Source organism: Hibiscus syriacus, unplaced genomic scaffold (genome assembly GCF_006381635.1).
Source record: "Hibiscus syriacus cultivar Baekdansim isolate YM2019G1 unplaced genomic scaffold, ASM638163v2 tig00110549_pilon, whole genome shotgun sequence".
Taxonomy (NCBI): Eukaryota; Viridiplantae; Streptophyta; class Magnoliopsida; order Malvales; family Malvaceae; genus Hibiscus; species Hibiscus syriacus.
In genome coordinates this window covers 475,031-494,594 of record NW_024062776.1, presented here as the reverse complement: position 1 = coordinate 494,594, position 19,564 = coordinate 475,031, and the positions used below count along the sequence as shown (strand labels likewise).

Here is a 19,564-nt window from a genome sequence, read left to right as displayed (position 1 = left end):
TGATACTGTTACGTTCTTGATTAAAAATTTTAGGAGTTGCTTCAGCCGGAAGAAGATGTAAAACTACTGGAAGAAAAATACATTCTTGATTAAAATTGTAGCCAACTAGCACATTCTTTTTCTAACTATTATTTATAATCTTCTTAGGTGCGTTGAGCCATCAAAAAAAGTATATCCAGTTTGTGTTATAATAGTATGAGATAGAGCTTTGTTGATTTAAATTATTTGCATGTATTTTTCTGTGTTTTTTTATTTATTTAATAATTTAAAAAAATATGGATATTCGAGTACTTGGATTTGCACATCCCTACCAGAGGTATATGTAATTTTCAAAAGAAATTAACATAGTCAACGTATTTTTTTCTCTTAATGTAGTTTTCTAACTCCTAAAATAAGCTCAATAATCTTTTGATCAATTTTTTTCATCGTTGACCGTTACGGTACTGACATGATAGTCCACGAGTGGTTAATAATATGATGAATAACATGAAAGATGGACGGACACGTCAGCACCGTAACGGTCAAACAACGAAAAATATTGGTAAAAGAACCCTATTAAATTTGTTTTTGAATTAAAAGACTATGTTGAGAGAGAGAAAATAAAAAGATCACTTTGATTTTTTTTTCCTAAAGTACATGGATTTATCAAATGTGGGCTAAGAAGATGGTCATTGTTAGCAATAAGTTACATTTCTAAGTATTATTATTTTAAAAGTCATTTTTACTATTATGATGATTTGACTGACTCATTTATTTGCAAAAGAAAAAGGAAACTAAGGGTGTGAAGGCGAAGCAAACTTGACCTTTCATTGCGGCTGCTATTTAATGCAATTACCAACCTCATCTTTTCATATTTATTGAATATCAAACCCCAAAGCTGTAGTGCTCGAAGCATTAAATGGTTTCATAAGAAGAAGAAGAAGAAGAAGAAGAAAAATGAAAATTTTAGTCTAATGGCTCACACTGCCTATGAAGAAAAAATAAATAAACTGAAAATATGTGTTAAAAGACCACATCAATAAAAAAAATAAAATGATCACTAAAGTTTTTCTTAAAAACATAAGCACCGTTCATATCTTTTTGTCTAAATCTAAATTATTTAATTTTAAAATTTGAAGAAAAGATACACACCATATATATACATTTCATGTTGAAGCGTAAGATGGGTTTGACTTAAGGATAGGGCGGAACCCACAAGCATGTGAAATAGAAAGTCCAAAAATGCTGCTCCTCTCACAAGCCATAAAGGCCAACTGATATTTCCTTCTTTCGAATAGACCTTATAATATGTTTATATCAAACTTTAATAATTTGATATAATATGATCATTTAGTATGAGACTTCATTTTCTTGACTTTTACCTTCGTCCTCGCCCACCTTACCTGTATACACGTAATGCTGATTCTCACGCGTCTTCCTCCTGTACGTGCATGCATGGAACTATAACGTTTGTATGTCGTAAAGAGTAAAAAGGAATATACGTTACAGAAAAAGATCTTCCCAAATGACAAAATACTACACTTCACTACTTCTGATTCCTTTTCCCCTCTCTTCCTCTTCTTTTATATCATATTTATTGGTTTTCATTTTTAACTCGAGGCTTACTGTACAAACTAATTTATCTCAGTGATTATAGGAATCGTTGTTGTTTCAAAAGATCATGGATTCGGACACCAACGACTGCAGCAGGGTGATTGAACGTTTATTATCAAATGGTTGAGAATATTTTTAACAGATATTACTTTATAATCCCCTTAGCTTAATAAAAAAAATTGTTAATGGGGAAGGAGATTCTACGTTAGCATTTTCTAATAGCAATTAATGGCAGTGATGATAATGAGAGCTAATTAAGAGTATAGTAACCGTGATACAAGTTATAAATGTTTGGGGACCAAAATGAAAATACCCTAAAGTTCAATGATTACTAGCGTATTTTACCCTAATTTTTAAATTAAATAATATGATTCATAGATGTTGATTTAACACCTAATTGGACTTGAGAACACCAACAAGTGCATGCAAGATTTGACACTGAGCAGCGTTTTATTGGTTAACACCACCTAATCAACAAACCCGTTGAAATTTGTTCTGAAAGAGAGATGCTATTATGTTTCCAGGCTATGGCTGAAAACCAAAACATCATCCAACAGGCTCAAATTCAGACACAAAATATGACAACATGTGTTTAGAAGGCAGTTAAACTCAATCTGTTCCTGTAGTCCACAAACAACAACTCGGGGTCTTGAAAAAAACGACACAGAAGAGTCTGTTTCGGGTTACTGCAAGTGACATAATTGCATGCAGACGAACCACAATCATATCAACTAAAACGTCCAAACCCCATATTCCTCGGTGCTAAAGTGAAAGGATTTAACGCTTAGCCTGTAACAAATTCATCGCCATCAAAAAATACAGACTAAAGCTGGCAATACATATCCCTTATCATCATCCAGAAACGCCGTTTCTGTCAGCCCGCTTTCTTCTCTGAGAAATTTCCTCCAGAACGTGGCTCCGTTTCATTGGCTTCCTCCACGTATTCCTTGGGTCGACAAAGCCAAGACCTTTCTTTGCATTTAATGACAGACACGCTTTCTCCCAACAGCTTCTGCAACCGCATTTAATGCCCCCGTTGCAACTTTCAACCTAGCCCCCACACTCTCGGTCTCATTTGATGTCTAACTTGCATCGGTGGCGCGTTGGCTCTACTTGCTCACTCGCCGCCAAATGTGCTTTCACGCCAAAGTTCGGGGATTTCATCAGACCTAATTTGAGAGTTGGATGACGGATCTAATTTCAGTTTTAGATGTTGAAATCTAAAATCCAATCTATGGACTTTATTAAATAAATTTATATATTTTGATTTTATATTATTATACCTTCCCCAAATCTCCTCAGTAGCTCAGGACCTTGAAGGACTTAAGAACGTCTTCGAATCTTTAGTCCCTCTTGTATTTTTTGGGATTATGAAAAATTTTAAAATAATATTTTAATAAGAAGAATCTAGAATATCAAATTTTTTTTAAAGATGTCACGAATAAATTCAAATGACATACAAAAGTTAAATTTACTGTCAACTAACCATGTCTAATTTAATCATAATAAACATATGTTATCATTAGTTACAAAAATCATTATAAAACCTCTTGATCAAAACAACTCATTATTCTCCTCCATTCAATTATTCTCTATCCACATTACCTGTCAAATCTAAATCTATCATCAAATAATAATATTTATTTAGTTTATAAACTTATAAATAGTCATAATAATCTTATGTAATCACCGCTATAAGAATCACTACCAAAAACTCTCATCAACTTTCAAAGATGAATTTAGATATCTAACTACCGACAGAGGATAAATCATTTATAAACATCACAACCCATCAATTTTCATCAACAAATATAATTTAATCATGTTATAATGTTACAAGTGATATCTAGAGGAAATAATCGCTATTAGATCACAAAGTTAATATCACATGAAATATAACTTTATTGTATTCAGTTACTGATAAATTGTTAACCATAATGATAATTTTTAATTTTAAATAATAATATAAAAACAAAATTGAAGTAAAAAAATGCAAATAATAAATTTTAGGTTAAAACAAAAAGTTAAAGCAGGTGTGAAATTGGTAAGTTTCCTGAATCCAAAACCCTAAAGAAAGTGACAACTCAAAAGCAATATGTTCCATGAGATTACGAGTAATACAGGGACATGCAATCGAAAAATCTGAAGTCCAAACCCTGGGAAACAGAGCTGATTAACAATCAGAGGGAGCTGTTGACTTTCTTCCAGCCATCTCAGAGGGTCGACCTGAGTCAATACCCGAACCACCACCCTTGCCTCGTGCTGTCCACTCGACTAAGCCGACCATCACCACGCAAGGAGTCTCCACGCGCGGTTCGTTCTTGACTCAACGCCCCCCGAACTCACTGAGTCATACAAGAGACTTGCATATAGAGAAATTCAACTAAAGTAAAGAACGAAAAAAAAAAACTAGTACACAAACTGCCCTCGGGTCAAAATCAGGTCAGCTTTCGCACTGGAGGGCAGCTTTGATCTTCTGGACAGTGCACAATATCAGATTGTTGACCGTCTCCACCGATTCTACCGTCAGCTTCGCCGTAGGTAAACTGTTGACCAATATTTGGAACGCCACCGTGAGAAGCGATCCACCCACTCTCGGCGAACCTCCATTGTCACCGCCGCTCCCGTTAACCTGTACATTAGAGATGGTCCCACGAGAGCCCGGACCATCCGGGACGATGGAGAAACCTGAAGGTAGGAGTGCCACATAAGCAGAATCACCACCGTTCATAACAACGTGCATGGCTGGAATGTCAACGGGCGCGTACACCACAAGCGATGCGGCCGCGTCTATGTATGTCTCCTGCAATATCAGCATGCTACTCTGGTTCGGGTTCATGGCCTGCAACGAAAATAACAAAAGAAGAAAAGGTTAAAAGGGTCTTGTGCTTTGACTTTAAAAAGATGAGGACGAAACCCTATTTTTTAAATATCCTGCAATAATACGTGGTCATAGATACTTCCAAAACTCCAGACCCGGCTCGTCCTTTCGATTTTACCTACTAAACCCTAAATTATTTTATCCATACGTTAAAATGACAAGAAGCGAGGGAGGGAGTATATTTACACTGGCACGGAGGAGGGAGACGCAGTTGCCATGATCTTGGCCTTTAGCAATGTGGGCCATTTCTTGCATCGGTCCCCCGTTGGACAATATGTCCCACTCGCTTCTCAACCGTTCATCACGAAGAAAATCGAACAGTCTTTGAGGCGACACCGGCAACCAAACCGATGTTGCGGCACTCAATACGATGCCCGGTGGTTCGCCGGGGTCGTCGACACTCTTCCTAGTCATGACCCTAACGTCTTCATCCACATTACCAACGTTCAATATGTTCCATTTATGAACCGTCGAGGCACAAACACCGGCACAAAAGTTATTAGTCATCCGTTGAGCTAGCTTTAACATGCTTCGTCTCCCACTTGCAGTTATAGCTACAAAGACAATAAATAATCATCAACGTTCGTATATTGCACTGTAGATGTAGTTAAATATAATATTTATAGGTAAATTATTTAACTACCAGTGTGATCTCTAGTGGGGACAGTGGTGGACATAAGTATAGCAAGGCATTCGCATTGCCGTTGAAGGGTTGCCACCCACCGTTGGGCACCAAAGCCCATACCGGAACTTAGTATAGGACGGTAGAGTTGGTGAACTTCAGTCTCGTCATACTCGGCATGTTCAACCCATGTAACCTGCAAAATTTTCAGTAGCTTACTAATTACATTACCGACAAATGATCTAGATTAATGCAATAGAAAAATACGAGGCAAAAATCTTGAAAATGGCTGAAATATTGGGCTCAATGAAAGTTATTAGTTTGAGTGCGGTGTGACATCGAGATGTGTACTAAAGTCGCCTCAAAATCATAGATAAATACAAACAAAAGGGCTACAGCCGATCCTACAGCATTTTGACTAAAGGGTGGGTCTTTCTCTACGTATAGGAAAACGAAAACTAACAAAAACAAAGACATCAGCCGAGGCTGGAAACTAGGTCCACACGTGGTTACATGCAAAGACTTAAAATGAGAGACTCGAGGCAGCGTCAAAGAATACAATATTCTATTCAATAAGAAACTCAGGGTTCCAATGCAGTTTGTAGATGTATATTTATGAAATTAATGTTTTCAAGCCTAAAAAATCTATATAAAGAGTAGTTGTAATAGAGGCTTCCATTGATATATTTATATATAAAAACAATGGGAGCAGCCTGGGGGTTATTTATTTTATTTTGATGAAGCAAACCCAGATGTTGAAACTTGAAATTTAAACAATATTTTGATATTAGAAGCATCAAAAATCAGTAAAATAAGGCAGAAGGAAGGTTCAGATTTTTTTGAGAGGGGAGTTAAATTCATTTGGAAGCAAACCAGGCACTGATAGTATGGGGTTTGCACTGAGTAATCACTAGACAAAACAAAGCTTTTATATGCACAACCCTCTTAAAATTTAGTTGGGAATGTAAATGTCAATGGACTTGTTAAAATCTTGTGTTTCCCATATGTAATTTAAAAAAAGGGTACCTTGGAGTATCCATTGGGCATATCTTGCACAACACAGCCAGAAGGAAGCCTCCTACAGCTCACAAACGTGGGTGCACCTTCTCGGATGCTGTTGATGGATACATCGACCACTGCCCAAACCCCTTCTGCATGTTGCTTGCAGAACCTTAAGAAACTCACCTCCCGAACTGGAACCAAAGGAGAGAGGACTTGGAGCTCAGCATGCATCTGATACCATAAATAAAACATGGAGAATTATTTACAAGGACTAATGAGGATTTTTAACTTTTTGCAGGAAATTAAGTTATATACCAGTTGAAGTGCACCATTTCTGGTTCCTCCCACGCCGTTAGACATCACATCAGTAGTTGATGTTCTAGCCATCATACAAGGAAACATCTCCGCCCAACGATTCTATGGAAAACAAAAGGGATATTTAGTGAGAAAATGCTTGTAAAATGAGTTCAAAGTCGTTAAATTAAAATGAGAATTGATTAGTTGGAGGGATATTTAGTAGGCTAACCGAGTCCATCAAAGTTTCAACGAGGGCCAAACTGTTGATAATCACTAAACCAGTCTCTCTAGAAGCCTCGGTCACAAAGCCGGTTGGTTTCAAGCCGATGCAAGGAGTGAATGTTCTCAAGTACTCATCATGGTTTAACATTTCTCTTCCACCTTCCAAGCTCCTAATCCAAAGTGGTTCATCAGTTTGAGCCATCTTAACCATTTCGTCCATGGCAGTCAATGCGAGTTCCAAAAACATCGATTTATCCACCGATCTATCGAGTCCAGTGACTCCAGTTGTCTGTCTATTAGGAGGAGAAACCACTGGTGGCAAAGCATTTGTAATCCCACATCGAAAATCAGGCCCCAATGGCAATGTTGTAGCGGCCACGGTGCTTAAACCACCAAAGCCATTGCTACCAACTCCAAGCTCCAAACTTGAGTTTGGCATTGGAGGTGCTGAAATCGGACGCCCTAAAAACTTGCCAGCAAGTGCACAAACACGATCTAGCTCATCTTTTAAGCGAGCGTTCTCAATCCTAAGATGCTGCTCTTCGAGTGATATATCACCAACAATTGCTGGACCCCCACAGTTAGTACACATTGGATTCCTCATAGCATCCCTAATAGACATGTTTTCAGCTCGAAGCTTATCGTTCTCTTGCCTCAGCAATGAGTTCTCGTGGCGTTCTAACTGAGTCTGGAAAAGTATCAAAGTTCCAATATTTACTATACAATCCGAGCAAATGAAAGAAAAAAAAAAGTTGGTTCATGCGTCTACCTTCATTTGAGTACGGCGATTTTGAAACCAGAACTTTACCTGTCTGGTTTCTAAGCAAAGCCTTTTGCTGAGCTCCAATCTCTGTTTTTCATCGGGATGAGGGCACTCCTTAAAGAGACTAAACCAAAACCAATGAACGAATCAGAAAAGTTATATAACTTATTATGGCGATGTTCCATAGAAGAAGAAAAAAATTGAAGCAGCTGAAAAAAGGAACATGAAGTCATACGCTTCAAGCTCTTGGATTTGCTGAGGAGTGTGTCGGTGGTATCTCTTCTTCCTCGGAGGTTTGTCGGCGGCGGCTTCTTGATCATCACCCGAAGCATCATCCATGTTGTCACTGCCAGATCTGCTCTCTTCTCTGCTTCTTCTCCCAATACTTGCCTCAAAATTCTCACCCAATCTGCTCTCATCTCCTTGGTTATTATCTATGTTAGGTTGTTGCTGCAAAAACATCGGAGAATAACAAAACAAAACAACCCAGATCAATTTTTCAATGAAAAAAAACAAAACATTAGATAAGAGTGTTAATTGTTTAACATTACAAGAGCAAGAGAGAGGCCTGGAGAGTTGAACATGTTCTTAGGAAGTGCAAAAGCACCAGTGGGCATGTTGTTGCTATAAGGGATGTCTGCAACAATTCTTGCACCCACAAGGTCTTCATTAGTACCAGAACTGTCATCGAGAAATCCCCCAAAACTCATCAATGAAAGCTCCTTTTTTTATGCAAAACCCCTTATGTGTTTGTTCACTGCTGCTTAGCCCTTCGTTCTCAATCTCTCTCTCTCTTTTCTCTCTCTAACAAAAAAGAAACCTTTTTCTTAGTGTTTAAGGACTCTGGGAAAGTGGAGAAGAAAGCTTTAAAATCAGTTGGTTGGAACGTTTCAAAGAAGATAATAAATGCGAACCCTAGTTTCGGCAAGGCGCTTGTGTGATATCATGTTTATCTTTCGCTCGTTCTCTGCATGCTACACGCTCTTACTGCGCTTCTCTAAAAGCTTGGGATAAAAACAAAAGAAGAAATAGAAATAATTAGGAAAAAAAGCTGAAGATAAAACGTAAGATGTGGACTCTCCGATGCCTTACATAGAGATACCAACGAAAAGAGGTCGGTTGACTCTTTTTTCTCTTCAAGAGCCTGCGACAATGAATTTTTATCATTTTAACCTGATTTTAGGACAGGCTAAGTTAAAAAGCAAACAAACAAAAGAGAGTAGTATCAACCCAATTTCTTACATCGACAATTGATGGGACACAGTTTCAGATTTGCTTCCCTCTCTCTCTCTCTCTCTCTCTCTCCCCCTCTCCGTAAAAAATTCAACTTTCGGATCTGTAAAAACACCAAGCTCATGGTCAAACAAGGAGAAATTACGTTTTTTCTTTCTTTCTTTACAGAAGGTAGTTCCTACTGCTACAAGCAATTTACATGTACATAATCCATCAAACAAATTGAAGAATTTATACTCAGTGAGATTCAATCTCATAACCTTTAACTTACAGATCATGGATGAAGAATCATACTACCACATGAGCTAGAAAATGACAAAATCTCAAGCTTTTGCAGATATTTCACTGATAAATGGTTAAAATTTCATGTCACGAATATATATTAATTTATTTTTAAAAATTACCAAATTTATGTATAAATCTATATAATAAACTTAAAATTTATACTTGCACCTTTTACATGCATTAGTATAGGAGAAATTAGAAAGGCACATGCTATGTTTTACCGACACAAGGCCATCTTAAGTTTTAACCATGACTGTTGCATTGCACTGGGAATGATCTTCCTCTCCCCTTTAGATTCTTCTCCATCTTCCTCCCAATTTTATGCTCAAAAATCGATTTTTTTCTTTTTCGTTTCTTCACCTAAAGTACTACAATAATCTTTGTACGGTGAATGAATTTCACCTCTCCTTGTAAGTACTGTCGGAGTAGGTGATGACTAGTAATTATGTTATGTACAAGGGGAGAAAAAGAAGACAAAAACTAGTTGCCGTTGATGAAACCGAAGAGTTAACTGTAAAAGGAAGTACTCTTTTGCATAGAGAAATTGAAAACCCATTAAATGAAACCTCAACAACTTGTTAGCTTCGAAGATGCTCGACGAAACTAGTCTAATCATAGAGGGAGTGAGTTAATATGGGCAGATGAAACGGATCCGAGATGGCTCAGTCGTGGGTGTTGAATTTTCTATCGGACTAGCTTGAGTTTGAATCATTTTAGATTTAAATCATTCGAGCAAAAGAGGTAAAGGCATTGAATTTGAGGTAACATTTTGGTTGAACTTTTGTTTTTGAGAGATAGGGGAAGGCCCACTCCACCTGCTCTATTTTTGCGGTTGCATTAATGGCTTTGCTACTATTTCCAGCCTATCTCCATGCATCTTACATTAAAAACGCTATCAATCTTTTCTCGGAGACACTGCTTCCACATAAGAAAAATGAAAGCAAAGCAATACCCTCGCCTTGCTCTTCACGGTCCCAACACCAACCCCACCCCCATTGTCCTAAGTTGAAAAAGGCACCTCTCAAAGTTGAAAACTTCCATAAAGCATATTATCTTTTCAAAAGCTTTTTGATCCATCCCATTACTAACTACATGTAATACGCCTATGCTATATATGTACATGTTTTATGTTTAGGGTTTTGGATCTCATCATTAAAGTTCTCTCTCTCTCTCTCTCCCCTCTCTCTCTCTCTCTCACACACACACACATATATATATATATACTTATGCATGTATGTACGTACGTATACTAGTTTTGTTTTCAAAAAGAAAAAAACTTTGATCCTCTTTCGGTATTTTTTTTCATTGGGAGTTTAGGGGCAAGTAGTAGAAGATGGGGGACTCAAAAGTTAGATAATTGTGGAAGCAAGCACTGACCCATTCCTACACTTATTGTCACTAGAATGTTGAAGCTACAACCTGATGAAGACAGGTTCCCCTAACTTGTTTTTTTTTTTTTTTTTGCCCGCTCGGTTCTCAAGACTTCATATTGCTAATTGGTCAAAATACAACTAATCTCAGAACCCCCGGGTTATAATATCAAAAGTATAACAATTATGCAAACCGACCAATCAAAGAAACCTCAACCTTATAAAGCTGTCAAGAAAGCTTCAAATTAGTTAGACACTCAAGGCACACAACCTAATGCATTAGCATCAAAAGAATAATATTATACTGATTTTCTCATATCGATTTACCTAAGTATCAAAAAAAAATTCCCCATGATTTTATGGCACAAACGCCAATTATTTCAGGCTTCCTAGGTGAAGAAGTCTGATCTAATATCCTCTGAATTATCAAGTACATCTCTTTCAGATTCTGATTTAAAGAAAAAGGTGGGCTGCTGCTTATGTTGAAGCTGAGGAAACTTTGGCAGTAGCTAAGTTGCTTGGTATTAAGTTTGTTGGTCCTGAAAGTAAGGTTATCGAGGAATTTGTGTCGTTAGAATTGAGTTGAGGGTAGCGAGGGAGTTGTAGGGCATACGTTAGGTTTTTGCAGTTGGAATTTGAGGTCTCTGTCGTGGTTTTTTGTGGAGGTCCTGGAGTAGGTTTTTTGAGGGGATTTTTGTGAATATATTTCGTCTTGTAGTGGGGTTTAGGATAGGGGAGGATTTTGAGTTTTTTTAAGTGTGAAATTCATCTAGATTGATTGTTTTGTCTGTGATGGAGGGAATTTAAGATTATAGTTAGGCTTCTTTGTTGGGAAGGATTCTGTTTCTTCGCTTCCGAGGCGTTTGAGTGGATTTTGTTATTCTATGGTTAGTATGTTGTTTTCTAGGATCTATGTTCTTGATGAAAGAGGAGTGAGGGTGTCTTAGATTTGTTGAAATAAATGGTTTTTAAGGATTGTAAGATTTTATTGTAGGGGTAATTTAGAATTGTAGGTGATCTTGTGGAGGCAAAAGATTGATCTGTTTGGAGTGCCTATGGGGGTATTGTACATTTCTTTTCTCTCAATGCAGTGTTTTTTGGTTTATGCTAAGTAAAGATCGAATTAGGGATGGTTCATGGCACCTTAGAGTTATTGTTCTGCAATTCTTATAAGGTGATTATATAGGCTTTTCCTTGAGCATTTTCAATGCAATTACAGCTACCGGATGTGTTGTTCAGAGATTTTCTCTTGTGTACGAGGATGTTTTAGTATCAGTTTTGGTATTATCTGTGGAGGCATGATGGGTGGGTAGGTGTTGTTGATAGTGGAATTTATTGGCTTCTGTTCATTGTCCATGGTAGATGTGGTCTGTTGGTGTTGTAATTGCTGGGTTTGTTGGTTTTTATAGTGGAGTGGTCGATTGGTTGGTGATTGTTGGTTTGTTGAGAACGTATTCTCTTGAAGGTTGGTGCCTTTAAATAGAGCTTAATGCTGGTTGCATCTTGTATCTAGTTTGGTAGCAGTTTCTTCATCAAGATTTCTCTGTGGTTGTCCGCTCGGGAGCTTTTGGAAACACTTTTGTTGTCCCTGTTTTGCTTTTGGTGACTATGTATGTGTAGACGTTGTCGAGGAAGCCTTTTCGGTTAGAACTGTTATGTTGTTTTTTTAGTTTTTGTACGTTTAGATGGCGCAGTTTCTTGCTCATTTTGGTCGGTAGTGCTAGTTGCTCTTGAATTTCCTTTATTTAGGTGATGGTGATCTTTGTATGTCTGGCTTTCGTTACTGATCTGTTTTGTGTGTTTTGTTCTCTTATATAGTGCTCTTTTCCTCCGACTAGTTTAGGGAGATTTTTAATGAGGCTCATAAGTTGTACATCGACTCTTGATTTTAATAAATCTCCATCTTATAAAAAAAAAGAATGCAGTGTGCTGCGTGATACCTATTAGATTGTTTGACTTTAGTCCATAAAAACTTAATAGGCTCAAGCTCTAGTCATGTCGTTTCGAGCATACAGTACAAATATAGTTTGAACTCAAATTCCAGTCACTAAACAATTGAGTTGGTAAAGGATGGAAATAGGAATTGTACCACTTATACAATGCGAATAAGCAGCCATTTTCAGATATACACGACTAAGCAAAAATTAAATGAATCATATACCCTACTAAACTCTTCTACAGATTTTGGGCATATTAACTTCAATACACCTGGCCAATAAAAGATAGCATGTAATATCAACCAACGGCAAACAGAAAAAGAATCCATGATGACAAGTTATAAGTTGACAACCCTTACGAGCAGCAAGCTTGTACTTCTTAGCCTCCAAATGAGCCAACCCAGAAGCACAACATAGCTTAGCAAAAGTGGGGGGATCAAGTGCCTCAGGTGTTAGCTCAGCTCTACTAACGTAGCTAGTCGCATTACTAAATTGAACCATCTCAATGCTGACAATAATTGCATTCAAACACATCTGAATAATATGCTTTGACGTAGTGCAATAATCGCGAGTTCTAATATAGCTTTTAAAAGCATCCCCCAATGCACCATGAGCATAGTAAAAGTCTCCAAAATCATTGTATCCCATTCTTATACTTTCTTTAATTAAATTCGTCTGAAAATTAATAAATAAAGAACGAAGTTACCCTACCTAAACAATTTAAAAAGAAAAACAAGTTGAGTAGAATATATTGAATTACCCTATAATCATTGAGTTCGCATTCGAGCTTTTCTTTCCTCTGCTCGGCTTTTCGCTCAATCGTAGAGCACCATGCAACATCCATCTTATAATTGGCCGATTGATCTTGGTTCGGCCCATGTAAAGCCCAGCGTACGCGTCGGTGTCCAGAGGTTCGCCGCTTATAATTGGCCGGTTCTTCCGTGTCGTTGTATAAGACAACGGCGCTTCGTCGACGCCTGCGGTTCCATTGGCCTCCATCATTTGATTTGAAGTGTCCTCGCCATCCATTGTGAAGGGTAAACAAGGAACTAAAATTGAAGGTGATGAGATTAAGAGACTGGTTGTCTATTTTGGATTTTCTGGATTTTCACAGTAACAGAGGAGAAGGAGATTGGATGGCACGTGACGTCTTTAAGAGCTTGCTTGGCGACGTAACAGCTCCGTTTAAACCGCTTAGAGGGCGTTTGGATGGGGGAATGTGGGATTCCCCGGGAATGGAATCCATATTTCCCGTTTGGTTTGACCGGGAATGTCATTCCCGGTAATGTTTTATTACCAATAGTAGATTTTTTGGAGTATATTACCGGGAATGTCATTACCTCCATTCCCTTAGGTATTGTAACATTACCGGTGTTTTGGACTAAAATGCCCTTAAATTTTTATTTTTTTTCAAAAATATCATTCTTCTGTCATGGAATAATAAAAATTATACGAAGGTTAAATTACAAATTTATCCTTAAATTATTTTAGATTTATAAAAAAGTCTATAATTAAAATTTTATATGAAGTTCAGGGGTTAAAATAAAATTTTACCTTTTCATTAAACCTTTTTTATATTTTTAATTTTGTAAAAAAATTATATAAATATTATTAATTTAATTTTTTAAAGAAAATATATAAATATTTTACAGCTTGTAATATTATACAAATATATAATAAGGACAATTTGGTCAAATACACATTCCAATAATCTTTTATTCTTTTAACCAAACACGGTAATCTTACATTCCTGCTAAACCAACCAAACACAAAATACAACATTCCCAGTAATCCTATTCTCTGATAATCTTTTATTCCCACTGGTAATCTTACATTCAGTGAACCAAACGCATTACGATTAATAGACTTTATTCACAAACTGGACGAAAATGATTAAAAGTATATATTTGATCGAAGCGATTGCCTACGTTTATTTTATCATTAAATTTAAATAAAAATATTTTATTTATTAAATGGTCATTTAAATTAAATAAATAAAAACTATATTATTTAAAAATAATTAATATAATATTTATTTTCTATGTCACTCATATTTTCCCATCTCTAATATTTTTAGTAAAAATTTGATTTTATGTGTTTAAAGTACACAAATGGTCTCATAATTATAGAATAATGCTTTAAAGAGTTCATTGACTATTAAAAGTCATAAAATGGTCCCGATAATAAGAAGTTGTTTTGTTGAGTCTTGAGAATATTAAAAGTTACAAAATGATCATCCGACTATTAATTATGTTATAAACTTATCTTTTTTTGTTAAAATTTTGACGGCAATCTTAGTTATACGTTAATTTACTAACTGATATATGATAAAATTTGATCTCATAATCTCAAATTACTATTATATTTTAGTATGTTAACGTCCAACTTAGACGACCATTAAATTTTTAACGAAAAATGACGAGTTTGGAACATAATGAATAGTCAAGTGATCATTTTATAACTTTTAATAGTCGAGTTACTCAACAAAGCAACTCTATATAGTTTATGGATTATTTTGTAACTTTTAATAGTCAATAGACTCAATAAAAAAATATCCTATAGTCAGGGATCATTTATGTATTTCACCCTTAAATTTATTTTAAGATTTAATTTGATATTTGAGTTTTATAATCAAATATTTGAATTTGTTTAAAGTTTCGATTTAGTATCTAAATTTTTTCATGGTCCATTTAAGAATCTAATTCTATTACTCGATTCAAGTAGGCATCTAAATTTAACTTGTTTGTCCAAAACAATAGTTACACTATAGGACTCATTTGAACTATAAAGTTAAGTTCAAGTATTATTTTGAACAAAAAAAAATAAACTTTAGGTGTCGAATTGGAAAAAGTATAATTAGATGCCCAAATAAACGTTGAGTCTAAGATCATATTATAATTAGACCTAAAAATTTAAGTATAAAATTTAACTTCGAATATAACTTCATGTACCTAGTTGCATATTGATCCATTTCTTAACAATCATTTGAACAAGATAGGCAATAGAGGTTTCTTTTCCAAGGCAAACAATTTTATTAATGTATATAGAAGCTTATTTTGAAGTATATGATATTTATTATAGTATTTAAAGAACTCATCACGTCGATGTGATAAGATTTAATAAAATTTGATTTTTTAATTAAATTTTATCATAGATAAAATTTTTAAATAAAATATATATATTTTATTAAAACTCGTCACGAGATTACGAATTTCAAGTTACTATAACAAATATTATATATCCTTAAATAAATTATTTTATGTTGTATTAGGTTAAATAATTAGTCCGACTACGATATTGGATTAAAATTGTGGACAATAAAGGTCTAACGGGTTGAATTAATTTTTGGGCTTTAAAAAGCTTGTATCGGACTATGAATTGTTCTCATCACCAGTGACGTAATGATTGTAAAGTTTTGTTAGGATATGGTTGTATAGGTTACTTGGATTGCAAGGAACAAATATGCTTATAATGAATTCGGCAATTGACTTGAATGTATAATGTCATCAGCTGAAACGTGTTGTTGATACAGTGAGCCACATTTCCGGGTCCATTAAGACTCGGTGCTGACTCAGTTCCACGCACCTCCGGCTAAATCCGCAGTGATAGTGGAGAATATTTTGAAGGGTAAATTACACTGATTGTCTTTGAATTGTATTCTTTCTCCTATTTTACTTGATGTACTTTAATTTTATTTAATTTTTTACTAAATTTAACACAATTAACATTTTTATCACCATACCGCTAAATATTTAACGAGATTAAAATGACGTAATTTTAGAAAAATTAAAATTTCACTAAAATGATATTATTTTGTATTATATAAAGCTCATTTATAATGTCGATTAGTGTGAAAACGGGTGGCCAAAAAAATTAATTGTGTTAAATTTAGTGAGAAAATTGAACGAATCTAAAGTACAACGAGTGAAACAGGAGAGATAGTAAAATTTAGTGATTATTGGTGTAATTTTCTATTAAACAAATCAAAAAGCGAAATCTAGCTTCTTGCCCTTTTCATTTGTTTAATCCGTGAGCGTGGGCACAATTAGGTACCATCAAACTAATAAATTGTTTAATTTCTAAAAGTAATTAATTGAGTTTCGTTAATTAAGTTTACTTTTTAGATTTAAAGATATCCTAATAAAAATATGGGTGCAGTACATAAATCATATCCGATAATAAAATATGATTTAATTGAGTCTCTTTATTATTAAAATTTACAAAATAGTCACTCTACTATTTATCATGTTCAAAACTAATCTTTTTTTAATTAGAAATTAACGGTTATTTGAGTTGGACATTAACATGTTGAATGATATATGATAGTCGTTTGAGATTACAAGACCAGATTTTATCATATCTTAGTCAATAGATTAACATATAACTCAGACAATTATCAAATTTTTTAACAAAAAATGATAAGTTTGGAATATAATGAATAGTTAGGTGATTGTTTTATAACTTTTAATAGTCAATTGATTAAACAAAGCAACTCCCTATAGTCAAATGATCATTTTGTAACTTTTAATAATCGAACAACTTAATAAAACAATATATTATAATAAAAAAATCATTTATGTACTTTACTTTAAAATTAAAAAAATAATCAATTAATAAAAGTCGATGATCCTAATAAATTGAAAACCAAACAGTTGCTTTTGTTTCTCTGTAGGAAAAGATAAAACACTTGTCACCAACGGACTACAATGGAAACTAAAGTCTACCTTGTTGTGTAATAAAAAGGGAAGGTCCGAAGCAGTTCAAATGGATAAGATTAAGGTCCAGAATAAATTAATTAGCCTTACAATGTCACATCAATGCTATTGGTTGTGGATTGTGATTGATTAGTAGTTAAATCCAATGGGATGAGTTCATATAAATATTAAAATAAGGGTAAAGTATAGTAATGGTCACTGAACATTTATGAAGCTTGCATTTAGGTCTCTCAACTTTTAAAACTTGTAATACAGTCCCCCAATATTTATTCCGTTTACATGTCCCCAACTTAAATCACTGTTAGAAAATTAGGGTAAATTATATAAATGGTCATTGAACTTTTCAGGCACTTAAATTTAGGTCCCCAACTTTTAAAACTTGCAAAACAGTCCCCCAATAATTTATTTTCTTATTAATATAGATGTATAGAAAATATAAATGATTCAATTTATATTTAAATGTATGAATCATTTATATTTTTGATATATTTTATTTTTATTGTATAAACTAGTATTTAAAATATGTTTATATTTTAATCAAAATATTTCAATATACGAATAAAAATATATTTATATAAATGTATATTTATATTTAGATGTATAAATAAAAAAATATATTCATATATTAATGTATGAATCATTTATATTTTTTAAATATTTTATTTTTAATAAGAAATTAAAATTATTAATTATATTATAAATACTCAACTTAAGATTATATATAATCATGAATTATAAATATGAAAATATAATTATTAAATTTAGTTTAAAATATATAATCTTAAATTTATTCTTTTAAAATATTGTATCAACTAATATTTAAAAATATATTAAATCTATCAAACAATTTATCAAATATAATATTTTTTATTGTAAAAAAATATAATATTTTCCCATCATTTATTGCTTTCAAATTTTTTGCCGAAATTCAAATCTCATTATTTCCATTTTCCATTATATTCTTTTTTTTCTGGCATTGGTCATACTATTAGTATATATATTATTGTATATCTCTTAACACAAACGATGGTGTTAGCTTAGTGGCTCCACCCTGTATCTTTCATTTGCGTGACTCAGGTTTGAGTTTGCCCAAGACCCAAATTTTACTTCTTTGTAACTTAATTTTCTTCTAATTAGGTGGTGACATGTGTCACCGATAACATATATCATGATCATGTGTTAACACATGTCAGATCCTGGTTAAATGATTAATTTATTAAATTTTATTTAATTTAGGACCAAATTGATAGCATATATAAATAATTAGGTGGTGACATGTGTCACCAATGACACGTGTTATGATCATGTGCTAACACATGTCAGATCCTAATTAAATGATTAATTTATTAAATTCTATTTAATTTAGGACCAAATTGATTATATAAATAATAAAGACTGAATGTATAATAATGTCAATTCCTTTTAACTGCCACTTCATCATTTGTATCAATTGGTAACGACTAGTGGCTTAGTTGAAACAGTTAAATAATTATGTTGTATGATTGATAAATTTAAAAGATCGATGACAAAAGTAAAAAGGGCTAGATAGTTAAGTTGTCAACCTAGTAGTTTACACTTTTATTTATACGTCAAAATAACATTTTATAAATTTAAAATTCGAATTATTTTCAACCTCTTCTATATCCTAACTACTTTTTTTAATTAAAAAAATTTCTTCAACAGACAAGAATTATACTATTATATTTATATAAAAAATACGTATCACATGAAAATAAGATGAAATTAAATAATAATAAATATGACATAATTGAATTTAATTGAATTATTTTGGAATTTAGGGTTTAGAATGAAATTGAATTACTTTGGAAATTGGGGTTTAGAATGAAATTGAGGACTGTTTTACAAGTTTTAAAAGTTGGGAGACCTAAATTCAAGTGTCTGAAAAGTTCAATAACATTTTATATAATTTACCCTAATTTCTAACGGTGGTTTAAGTTGGGGGACCATATTGCAAATAGAATAAATATTGGAGGACTGTATTGCAAGTTTTAAATGTTGAGGAACCTAAATGCAAGCTTCAGAAATATTCATTGACCATTACTATACTTTACCCTAAAAATAAAAAGGTGCACTAAATTTAAGTTACTTTCACTTTGGTCATCAAATTTGTAAAACTTATGTTACAATTTCATTCATTTTTATTGTGATCATTGTCTTTAGTTGACCTCACATGTTAAAGACTTATTCTGTAAAAGATTAACATAATTTAGTTTCAAGTTAATTTAACATTTGGTAGTAATAGATGATAAAAATGATAAAAAAAACTATAATTATTATATTTTTTGAGATATTTTGTGTCAGGTTAATTTTCGTTAATGATTTAACAGTTTAGTGATTAGAATGAATGTTTTTCATAAAGACAGTTATTTAAATGAAAGTCTTTTTGTTGTCAAAGTAGCATTATCTTAAAAGACCAGTGACTATTACTGTAGTTTAACCACGACATAAAAAATACGCGTGTCTAGTAATCCAGTTGCCGTTGATGAAAGTATTTTGAGCAGACATAAGTACCGAACCTGGGACTCAGCAAACCAAGTGAAACAACTGTCACTTTTAAAATGTTGATAAAGTGGATAAGATCTCCACTGAACAACTTTCTGTCCGAAACATCCTTTTCTCACCT

The 19,564-nt window shown here is 33.7% G+C and overlaps 1 protein-coding gene across 1 annotated transcript; it reads right to left on the bottom strand.

Annotated features, from left to right (window-relative positions):
- Window positions 1-4,036: 4,036 nt before the first annotated feature.
- LOC120131211 (homeobox-leucine zipper protein ANTHOCYANINLESS 2-like) lies at window positions 4,037-8,090 on the bottom strand. Its single transcript, XM_039148260.1, has 9 exons — window positions 7,932-8,090; window positions 7,616-7,830; window positions 7,387-7,504; window positions 6,625-7,305; window positions 6,414-6,515; window positions 6,123-6,329; window positions 5,118-5,292; window positions 4,661-5,028; window positions 4,037-4,435 (listed from the first exon to the last, which is right to left on the bottom strand). Exons 1-9 carry the CDS (start codon window positions 8,088-8,090, stop codon window positions 4,037-4,039), a joined length of 2,424 nt encoding a protein of 807 aa, XP_039004191.1.
- Between the last annotated feature and the right edge of the window lie 11,474 nt (window positions 8,091-19,564).